Source organism: Diabrotica virgifera, chromosome 9, assembly GCF_917563875.1.
Source record: "Diabrotica virgifera virgifera chromosome 9, PGI_DIABVI_V3a".
In the NCBI taxonomy this organism is placed as follows: domain Eukaryota; kingdom Metazoa; phylum Arthropoda; class Insecta; order Coleoptera; family Chrysomelidae; genus Diabrotica; species Diabrotica virgifera.
In genome coordinates this window covers 77,149,806-77,162,311 of record NC_065451.1, presented here as the reverse complement: position 1 = coordinate 77,162,311, position 12,506 = coordinate 77,149,806, and the positions used below count along the sequence as shown (strand labels likewise).

Here is a 12,506-nt window from a genome sequence, read left to right as displayed (position 1 = left end):
TAAAAAAATTCCTGACGCCGTGATAGTTTATCGATTTTAATTTTGCAAATTGCAAATGAAAGGTACAGTACACTTCTATAAGCAAAAAAATTGCAACTTGCTATCTGCTTTATTTTAAGTCCTGTAACATTTTGAAAAAATGATTTTTTTTGCGAAAGCTGGATATTGCAAAATTTATTTTGCAAAATCTATTGAACCGATCTTAATGAAATTTACAGTACCGTTTTACTGTATCATAAAATTTTTCTGGGTGAAATATGAAGGTCCTAAGTGTAGCATAAATGGTTGAAAAACGTAAAATGCGAATATTTGTTTTTGCATGGTTTTTTCGCAATTATTGCTATTTTGCAACAAGGGTGGCTATTTTTTAAATTTTTAACCAATTCTATATTGTAGGAAATTTAATTAGGCAACTTTTATACTAGTACAACTTTTCTCGTAAATTAATACTTCTAAAGTTATAATCAAAAAACGAAGAAAAAAATCGAATTTTTCCTTCATTTTTTGACATTTTGATTATTTAAACAATGTTCCGGTCCTTTTTGAGAGGGAGGATAACTCAAATATTATTATTTGAGTTATTTTCAAGAAATTTCTGCAAAAAAATTTGAGTCACCTCTCAACGTCCAAATGTACTAATATTTTTACAGATGCGCCCTGGTCTATTATGTAATTTCAGTAAACTGTATTTATTATTGTGTTTTTTTTCTACTCTTTGTAAGCTTTGTCCATAAAAATGTAAAATTTTCAATGACAATAAAGCATATTTCTATTCTATTCTATACAAGCGGGTTTGCTTCTTTTGTTGAACATTTTTTAACACTATCCCATATCAGTCGTAGAAAAGGGCTCCGCGACAAACTTTGATATGGGGCCCCTGTGGGGCTAGTTACGCCGCTGCGATCAACAGTAACTGAAATACCTACTCAATACATCCAAAGACGAACCATGAATCTTCAAATTTCTCGAACATATTTCACTACGCACACCTCTGGTCTGGTATATAGTAATTTATTTTCATATAATATAATAATTATTCAATTACTTACCATATGCGTTTATAGTGCTGCATGGTAATTCAAATGTACCACCTAAAACTGCTCTTAATTCTGGATAAAATGGATCTATGGGGACAACAGTTTTGGTGTAATCTGGTCTGGATGGTTGATTGTCTCTCCAGTTTTCTCCTGAGAAAAAAGAGAAATAATAGTAAGTGAACAAAGTAAAAGATAAGGTTCGTTGAGCGAAGGGTCAATCTATGTGCAATCAATCCAAGAAATAAAATAAAAAATGAAATTATGTAAGTAAAAACATATGGTGGAAGAAGAAATCGAAGACCACGTTCAATTAAGACATAAAAAACTGACTAAATAGCAGACGAAAGTAGACCAATACGTACATGTTAATAATATTCGAGTAGGGACATCTCATGTTCCTAGATAGTTATCCAGTTTCATCGAATTTAAGTCGATTTATTTTTAGTTATAGTAAATTTCATATCACATCCAACCACAGTTTGGTTCTCTGGCTTTATAGCCCCAGAACTGATAAAATGGGTCCACTGATGATGGACTGATATGTCCAAAAACTTTTATATAAAACATTTATGTAATCCATTTGGATTTTTTTAATTTTAATTCTTAATTAAAACTGTACCAATTACAAAAGTAGTTTTTACTTCAATGTTAAAAGTCAGCCTTTCAATTTTCTGCTGTATTTTCACGAACTACTAAAAACATAGAAAATGGTAAATGTCATTTTTTATGAACTGCCGCCTTTCCGCCATTGATTTTCCCTTGATGAATCGTATAAACTCAAAGAAACGTTGACATTCTACAGAAAAATTTATTTATTTTATATGAATGTAAAGACTGAAATAGTTTTGTACACACTATGAGACTATGACTACTGAAAATCAGCTAAAAGCGTACTTTTGAAGGGTATAAAATATATGAAGTGCTATTCACTAGATATTTGAATGTAGTCGAGGAAATGAAACGAGGGATTAGGCTCATTTAACCCTCTAGTTCATTTTCTATATTGAGCCGTTGTTGTACGCTTTTGGTTTTTTAAGGGTGGAAACTACCCCTAATTGTAAAAAATTATAAAATAACATTTTAAACTTTAATATTGTCAACATTTCATTCTTATTAGTTACATAATGATTGTTTTATGCTTTAAGATATAATATCATAATATTTCAACCTTTACAACCACCCTTGTTCGAGCTATATATAAAAAATTGACTTATCCTAAAATAATAATTTCGACTTGCATCGATTTACACAAAAATTTGAGATTGGGATCATCTCACCCTATTCTATATCATGCTCACGGGTGTAGATTATTTTTAGGGGTGTAAACTACCCCTTATTGTCAAAAATTATATAAAATCATTGTAAACTTTAATATGGGTAAAATTTGGTTTTGATTGGTTAAATAATGATTATTTTATGCTAAAGGATATAATATCATATTTCAACCCTTAAAAACTACCCTTAATAACATTGCAATTTTTATAAGTAGATAATTTAATAGATCTATGAAGAAAAAAGTAGAATTAAAGAATTACAAAAAATTTATTTACACAAAAATACGAATTTACAAATATGTACAAATACAAATACAAATAGTTTTTTAGTCACCTTCCAGTATTGGCTCCGTGCGTCTCCCCTCTACTTACAGTCACGTGACACGCTATCAGATTTTGTCAGGACGTTTTAACATTGAGTCTTATGGGATTATTTTGTTAAACTTGAATATTTTATTTTGTAGTGATAATAACCGAATACAATTGTTAGAATTCATTAGTTATTAATTTATACTGTAATTTATAGTGCAACAAAAATATTTTCTTTTTCGTTAATAAAGATTTATTGTACCCCATGCTGTGGGTGAAAAACGTGATATAATTCAGGAATTTTTGAAACCTATCAGGTGTTGTAAAGGACGATGCCAGGAATAACTTCTACTAAAATGTAACCAAAAATATTGTGCGCTTTTTTTTTAATTGCGATTTTCATTTGTTAAATTTGCAATTTTTAATGATTTTTAATTTTGTAGCTTAGGATATTGATTTTAGAGAAAAACTTTTTAATAGAAAATTGTAGTAAATTAAAAAACCTACAATTTGAGCTATGGTAAGTTTAATTTCGTTAATTGGTTATTGCAAAACAGCCTGCGAAAGGTCCAAAATGGCCGTTTTTTACAATTGCATTATTTATTGTGCAAATAATTTTTTTTATTTTTTAAAGCTTTAAATTTAAGATCTTTCAATTCCTAACATAAAAAAAATTGTAAAACCAGAGTAACGAATTTGTTGCTTAGATATTATAAATTGTTTATCCCAAGAGGTCAAATGTCGAAGGCTATAACTTTTTGAAAAAAAATCGTAGAGAGTTGGTGAAACATCCAATCTCCTTCTAAAGAGTTATATTTTCATATTCTGATGTAAATAAATGCGTAAAACATTTTTAAACCTCTAATTTTTGGGTTTGAAAATAAGGGGGCAAATTTCGTTACAAACATTTAGAGCAGAAGCGGCCCTGTACATCCTATGAGTTTTTAACTTACAGATTATCGTTGCTGAAGATGAAACGAAGATTTATAAAAAAATAAAAAATTTCTACGACCAACTGAAGCCGAGATAATTTTTGGGTTTGAAAATAAGGGGGCAAATTTCGTTACAAACATTTAGAGCTGAAGCGGCCCTGTATATCCTATGAGTTTCTAACTTACAGATTATTGTTGCTGAAGACGAAACGAAGATTTATAAAGAATTTAAAATTTGCTACAACCAACTGAAGCCGAGATAATTGTTTTTTTTTCTTAAATCGTAGTGCCTTTATTTATAATAATTAAGAAATTATTTTACAGTCATTGACTAAAGAAAGACTTATATTATCTTAAAATAAAAATTATTATAAAATATAATTACATTTAATTATTAAAAATTATTTTTTAAATCGGTGCTTTTGCAAGCGGGCGAATTTTGCAAATCGCCCGGCTGGATTCAAATCCGCGCGCTCGGAAAATTTTTACGTAACTTGTATTAAATTTTGACAGAAAACAATTTAATAATATTACCATTATAATATAGTCTATTTACCACTGTATTTCTTGATAAACTTTTATATGTGAAATCCAAAAAGAATAGTCACTACAAGAAGAAAAAGTTTTATATTGTATATTATAGTAAGAAGTAACATTATTATTATTATATTTATATAACAATGAAAAAATTAAAAATATATTTCATATATATGTATCATTTTTGTAACATTATTTCTTTAGAAATGAAATTTCACATATAAAAGTTTATCAAGAAAAACAAATACAGTGGTAAATAGACTGTATATTATAATGGTAATATTATTTAATTTTTTCTGTCAAAATTTAATACAAGTTACGTAAAAATTTTCCGAGCGCGCGGATTTGAATCCAGCCGGGCGATTTGCAAAATTCGCCCGCTTGCAAAAGCACCGATTTAAACAATAATTTTTAATAATTAAATGTAATTATATTTTATAATAATTTTTATTTTAAGATAATATAAGTCTTTCTTTAGTCAATGACTAAAATAATTTCTTAATTGTTATAAATAAAAGCACTACGACTTAAGACAAAAAAACAATTATCTCGGCTTCGGTTGGTTGTAGAAAATTTTTATTTTTTTATAAATCTTCGTTTTGTCTTCAGCAACAATAATCTGTAAGTTAGAAACTCATAGGATGTACAGGGCCGCTTCAGCTCTAAATGTTTATAACAAAATTTGCTCCCTTATTTTCAAACCCAAAAATTATCTCGGCTTCAGTTGGTCGTAGAAATTTTTTATTTTTTTATAAATCTTCGTTTCATCTTCAGCAACAATAATCTGTTAGTTAAAAACTCATAGGATGTACAGGGCCGCTTCAGCTCTAAATGTTTATAACGAAATTTGCCCCCTTATATTCAAACCCAAAAATTAGAGGTTTAAAAATGTTTTACGCATTTATTTATATCAGAATATGAAAATACAACTCTTTAGAAGGAGATTGGATGTTTCACCAACTCTCTACTATTTTTTTCAAAAAAATTATAGCCTTCGACATTTGACCTCTTGGGATAAACAATTTATAATATCTAAGCAACGAATTCGTTAATCTGGCTTTACAATTTTTTTTTATGTTTGGAATTGAAAGATCTTCATTTTAAAACTTTAAAAAATAAAAAAAAATTATTTGTACAATAAATAATGCAATTGAAAAAAACGGCCATTTTCGACTTTTCGCAGGCTGTTTTGCAATAACCAATTAACCAAATTAAACTTACTGCACCTCAAATTATAGGTTTTTTAATTTACTACAACTTTCTATTAAAAAGTATTTCTCTAAAATCAATATCCTAAGCTGCAAATTAAAAATCTTTAAAAATTGCAAATTTAACAAATGAAAATCGCAATATAAAAAAAAGCGCACAATATTTTTGGTTACATTTTAGTATAAGTTATTCCTAGCATCGTCCTTTACAACACCTGATAGGTTTCAAAAATTCCTGAATTATATCCTGAAATCGACCTATTTTTCGGCGGGCGTAATTTCGGCCGGTAATCCCTTGGCCTACCTGCATAAATCAAGGGGTACCATTTATGACAGGGGTAATTTCGGCCGAGGGGTTGATGTTTACGATGAGATTAAAATATTGGTAATTACACTCCTGGGGTACTCTACACTCTAATACCCGAAATTTAGGTTTTGACGAAGCGTTAGGTCTTCCTCCTTTGAAAATTGTACTGTGTAATATATAATATAATATATTAATTTTTTAAAATTAGCAAAATTTCGGTTCAAAACGAATAAGAAGTAATTAAGAAGCAACTTAAAACCTCCGGCCGAATTTACCTACCGGCTTTTAGTACCTGCCCTTTTTCCGGCCGAAATTACATCCGCCCCTATTTTTCACCCACAGCCTGGGGTATTGACATAAACTGCGATAGTGAGGTTATGTATACAAAATCAAACTGGTAATCAATATTGGAAATAGAAGAATTTATATCAGATTAAGTGCGTTTTTATTTTCTGTTTATATTAATACATAATATCACTAGCGGGACACGGCATTTTTTTTAAATGTCCCATTTAAACATACACAAAGCGTCCTCATAAAATTTCAAAAAACCGCCACCATGAGCAGATCGGTCGATTTTGCTTTGACACTTTGTTAACGCTCGGAGCGAATAGAAACTAGTTCTGTGGTATTATATATTATGTACATTGAAAATGCTCTATAAGCGGACTATTCGAATTTTTCGAAAAAAAATTCGTTTTATAATCATAGCTCCTTTATTTTTGGCGGTAAAAAGTTCTTTCAAAAATGATTTTGTAGGATTTTTAAAGAGCTATAAGACTATGTAAATTAAATTTCGTAAGATCCCTTAGTTTTTAATTGGGGTGGGTTTAAAGATAAGGGGGTGTTTGCCAGTGGCGGTTTCTCCATAAGTGCACATGTGCACGTGAACCCCCAAAATTATTTTCACACCAACATTCATATATGTAATATTTATCATTCTATAAATAAAATTTTAATCTAACTATACAGTAATTGAAATTCGAAATAACAGATCCAAGGAGTTTATAAGTATCTAATAGGTAACATTTAATTATTTTTATTCTATTTCAAAGGAGAAAGTTCACGGATGCGAGGCCTTAGACAGAACCCCGCGTTCACCGCTCTCAAAGTGGTTCCTATACCAATGACTTTCCATACCGCAAAATACAACTCACCACCCACCCCGCTACCCGCTATAGCCCACAAGTTTAGATGGCCATAGGATCACAAGTTGGATGTGATCTTATGGCATGATCTTATGGTGTTTTCAACGTGCACGGCACACGTATGTTTAAATTTTGCTTTCGTGAAGTTCGAATTTCGGAACTATATTAAGAATGGAAGGATTTGTGGATGTAAATGTTAGCGTGGAATATTTAAAATCAATTAAATTTTCTTCATTATATTTAGAAGAAAAATTAAAAATGCCGAAACCAAATTTGTTAATTAAGAATGTACCAAAGTGCAAACGTTGGGATTATAAATGATTATTTAAAATGGAGATTTGTGTAAAAACTTACAAATTGTGTAGGTGTGAAGCACATATTTGGAGAAGAGGAAGCATAATGAATAAAATAGAAGATACGATTTTAACTATCCAGTTGGAATTCCAGATTGGAATTCTCCAATTATGTACTTGTTACGATGCCAGTGACAATTTGAGTGTTTTTGGTGTAAAGTTAAAATCTTCGGAGTTATAGAGCAATAATTGAAAAAAATAAGATTTGTCGGCGCCATTTTGTTTATAAAAAAAGTAGCACACTATATGCGGACTTTGCATACCTATATTAATAATATATAGGATCTTATAATTCGATTCCAGCAATAAAATTGCTGGTAAATAACCTTTCTTTATACTTTACTAATTAGACCAGCGTATTATAACTATTTTTTTTTCAAAATTTAAAGATTATGCAAAAAAAGAAAAATTTATATTTTGTCGATAAAACATTAAATAAGCATCTCATCTTTATAATCTTTATAAGTTTGATCAATGTATCATGATTATTTTGTTTATTATTGCGATCGTAATTTGTTAATTAACAATTGAATTGTTGCTAAAATATTCGTTTAATTTTCACCGGCTTCTGAAATTACAATCTATACCAAAAAGCTTTGATGTCACTAAGTTATTTAATTATTGATTAATAATTACTTACCTAAAACTTTATTTGAAAATTAGAGTTTTTGTTAGGAAAACCCGCATTTTCCGAGCAAAATGTTCGTCGGAGCAAATCGTGAAAAACATATCTCTATGCAGAATTTAATTGCGGTGAATTTTTATTAAGCTGTTTTGGTTGTAAAGTTAAAATCTTCGAAGTTATAGAGCAATAATTGAAAAAAATACGATTTGTCGGCGCCATCTTGTTTATAAAAAAAGTAGCACACTATCTGCGGACTTTGCATACCTATATTATTAATATATAGGATCTTATAATTCGATTCCAGCAATAAAATTGCTGGTAAATAACTTTTCCATGAATTTTGCTAATTAGCCCAGAGTATAATTTATATGATTTTTAATACCCACTCAGGTATATACGCTAAGTAGTGATATTATTATATAATAATAATAGAAATAATGTTTATTGCTAACCGTAAACCAAGTTTTTTTTACGATAATGCTCGAATTCTCAGATTGTTTAAAATACCTAATGCTTTAATAATAATAATTAAAACCTCGAGAAATTAAAATCAAAGAAATCTCCTATTTAAATCGGCGTTCAAGAAATCAAGTTAGTTCAGATAATTTAGGCGTTTCATTAGATAAAACTCACTCTGTATTATGTATTATTGCGGTGACCAAAGCACTAAATAGTTTATAATGAAGTTAAAAATAAACTTTGTTAAAGAATAAACACAAAAATAGATAAAAAAATAGATATTGGATGAAGTAGGTATATACAATATTAGAAAATAATAAATATTATACTATTATATTGGATATCCCATAATGATATTATTATATTATTAATTATAATTATATAATGATAATATTATCTAATAATTATTTATTACTTTCAAAACATACCTTGGACATCTTTGGTATCACCATCACCATATGAAGATTCTAAAATTAAATATATATACAATACGATTAGATTTAAACTTTTTGACATCATTTTAAATAATATTTAGCACTTTTAAATCATAAACAACTAAATCGGTAAATTGACCAATACGTTGTTTCTTTTATATCATATAAAATTCAATTAGGGCAGATTGTGATAAAAACTATTTTGATTTTGGTAATTCCACATTGAAATTTTTATTATTTATTTATTCTTAAACGGATAATTAGGTTCCATGATAAGTATGCTAAAAATAATAATATACAGGGTGTAACAAAAATACAGGTCATAAATTTAATCACATATTCTGAGACCAAAAATAGTTCGATTGAACCTAACTTACCTTAGTACAAATGTGAACATAAAAAAAGTTATAGCCCCTTGAAGTTACAAAATGAAAATCAATTTTTTCCAATATATCGAAAACTATTACAGATTTTTTATTGAAAATGGACATGTGGCATTCTTATGGCAGTAGCATTTTAAGAAAAAATTATAGTGAAATTTGGACACCCCATAAAAATTTTATGGGGGTTTTGTTCCTTTAAAACCCCCCAAACTTTTGTGTACGTTCCAATTAAATTATTATTGTAGTACCATTAGTTAAACACAATATTTTTAAAACTTCTTTGGCTCTTAGTACTTTTTCGAAAAGTCAGTTTTTATCGAGATATTTTGAATATTTGTCAAATCCACCACATATTTTTGTATATGGTTAAGTACGATTATGGAGACTTGATAATAATATGAAAATTTATGTATGACTTACATTTTTAGGTATATTTTGAACCATATTAAAAAAGAAAAATACAAAGAGGCAAAAAAGTTTTAAAAACACTGTGTTTAACTAATGGTACCGCAGTAATATTTTAATTGGAACGTACACAAACATTTGGGGGGTTTAAAAGAACAAAACCCCCATAAAATTTTTATGTAAACATATTAAAAAATAGGCCTCAACTCGATAAAAACTGCCTTATTGAAAAAATACTAAGAGGCAAAAAAGTTTTAGGAATATTGAGTTTAACTAATGGTACCACAATAATAATTTAATTGAGACGTACACAAAAGTTTGGGGGGTTTAAGGCAACAAAACCCCCATAAAATTTTTATGGGGTGCACAAATTTCACTATAATTTTTCTTTAAGATGCTCCTGCCATAAGAATGCCACATGTCCATTTTCAATAAAAAATCTCTAATAGTTTTCGATATATTCAAAAAAATCGATTTTCATTTTGTAAGTTCAAAGGGCTGTAACTTTTTTTATGTGCATATTTGTACTAAGGTAAGTTAGGTTTATTTGAACTATTTTTGGCCCCAGAATATGTGATTTAATTTATGACCTGTATTTTTGTTACACCCTGTATAAATTATTGTTGTATTTATTTTTAATCAAACAATACCACTTAATAGAATTTTTTTAGGTAAACCAATAACTTTTTAGGTACAATTTCATTATAATTTAAATGATGTCCGGTTTAATAGGGTCTATCAGGTAATAATTTTTGAAGTTATACTTCTTTACCGGCGATATGAGGGTGAATTTTTATATGTTAAGACCTATGATCCCGGCGCATGCGCATTATAACTTTGTTCTGATTGGATGTTCAAATGACATGTCAAAAATTATTCAATATGGCGGCTGTGGCACAGCTGTAGTTAGATTATTTATGGTTGTTGCGTTTTAAAATTTGTGTGAAAAGAAACAACAAACAAAAGTTAGTTAATAGTTATACTGCCTTTTTAAATAGTTTTCATATACCTATATTTTTGGACTTTTGGACTATTTTGGACAAGGAAAACTCATTCTGATTTGGTAAGTAGTTTTTATTATAATCATATTGTAATTATACATTTGGATTAGGTTGAAATATGTACATTTCTTTTCTCTTCTTCTTCTTCTTTCTCGAAACTCCTTATGCCCCTCAGGGGCGTCGGAGGTTTTATTCATCTTCTATCCATCTCTTCCATTTCTTGCGGTCCTTTGCTAACTCTTTCATTTGTTGATGTGTTTTTCCTTTTTCCTGTCCAATTTCTATAATCTGATCGATCCATCTCTTCCTTGGCCTCCCTTTCCTTCTTTTACCATATCTTTTCGATTCCATCACCTGCTTTGGTAGTCTTCCCTGGTCCATTCTGTTAATGTGTCCATACCATTTTAATTTTCTTTTTTGTATCTTGGTTATTATCGATTCCTGTTTCAGTCTTTGTCTAATATCTTCATTTCTTATTCTGTCCAATTTCGTTTTTCCTGCTATTTTTCTTAGCTGCTTCATCTCCGCTGCGTTTATTGTACTGTCTATTTTTGCATTGTTTACCCATGTCTCACTTGCATACATTAAAGTTGGCACAGAGATTGCGTTGTATACCTTCAGTTTTGTTTCTTTATCTATTTCTTCCTTTCCAAATATTGTTTTATTTAGTGCATAGTAGATCTTATTTGCTTTTTTCGCTCTGTATGAGATTTCTTGATCTATCTTTCCATCCTCGGATATTATTACTCCAAGGTATTCAAACGTCGAGACTGTTTCTATTATTTCGTTTTTGCACCTAAATATCGTTTGGTTTATTTCTTCCCTTTTCTTTTGGGTTACTATCATGGTCTTCGTTTTCTTTACATTTACCTCCATTTTCAAATTTTCTATTTCCTCCACCCATATATTGATTAATTTTTGCATTTTCTCTTTATTGTCTGCTATTATTACTAAGTCATCTGCATATAGTAATCCCTCCATTCTCACTGGTACTAAATTCCTGTACCCTATTATTGACTGTAATTGCCTTGACCTTCTTTTAGCGCTCTTCATTACTCTATCCATTACTAATATAAACAAAACTGGGCTGAGACTGTCCCCTTGTTTTATTCCTCTCCTTAGGTTTATTATTGGCGATCTGTTTCCATTTATTTGTACTTTAGCAAGTACGTTTCTATACGTACTTTTTACCACGCTTACTATCTTTTGCGGGATTTGCAGATCTTCCATTACTGACCATATTACTTCTCTATTTATAGAATCAAAAGCAGCTTTAATATCTATAAACGTAACATATAAGTCTTCTCCTATTTCGTTTTTCCTTTCAATTATATTTCTCAGTATGTATATATTATCTGTTGTTCCTCTTTCCTTCCTAAAAGCCGCTTGTTCTTCTTCTAGTTTTCCTTCCAGTTCTTTCCTGAGCTTCCTTTCTATTATCCCGGTGTAGACTTTATATGCCACTGATGATAAGCATATAGCCCTATAGTTATCACATTCCGCTTCATCTCCTTTCTTGTGTATTGGTATCAATAAATTTTCTTCCCAGTCTTCCGGTATCTTTTCTGTTCTCCATGCATCCCTCATTATTTCCAGCAGCCAAAACTTGCCTCGTTCTCCCACGTACTTCATCATCTCCGGATCTATGTCATCGGCACCTCCCGCTTTTCCAATCTTTATTCTTGCCAATCCTTCTTCAATATCTTTGATATGAATTTCGTCTACTCGATTGTCCCTATCCACTTCTCTTGCCTGCTGTCCTCTCTCCTCATCTTGTTGGTTACTTGCCTCGAATTTTTCTTTATAGTGCTTATTCCATATGGTTAGTATGTCTTGTATGTTTGTTTTCAATTCATTTCGCTCATTTCTAATTCCTCTTATTTGTTTCCTTTTTGTTCCTTTCATGCTTCTTATTTTATTCCAAAACTGTTTATTGTTATTCCCAAAACCTTCGTTCAATTCTTCACCTAATTCCTTCCAGCTCTTCTTCTTCGCATCTTTTACTAGTTCTTTCACTATATTTCTCTGTCTTCTGTATTCGTCTCTGTCTTGCTCTTGATTTGTGTTTATGTATCGCTTCCACATTTCTTTCTT

General features: G+C 29.8%; 1 protein-coding gene across 1 annotated transcript in view; it reads right to left on the bottom strand.

Annotated features, from left to right (window-relative positions):
• LOC126892761 (basement membrane-specific heparan sulfate proteoglycan core protein-like) overlaps nt 1–8,805 on the bottom strand; it is a 262,493-nt gene extending 253,688 nt beyond the window's left edge. Inside the window, exons 1-2 of the mRNA XM_050662444.1 lie at nt 8,618–8,805; nt 1,050–1,187 (exon numbers count right to left, since the gene is read on the bottom strand). Coding sequence (XP_050518401.1) covers nt 1,050–1,187; nt 8,618–8,708 — 229 coding nt within the window. The 5' untranslated portion in view covers nt 8,709–8,805. The remainder of the gene's footprint in view (nt 1–1,049; nt 1,188–8,617) is intronic.
• Nucleotides 8,806–12,506: the final 3,701 nt, after the last annotated feature.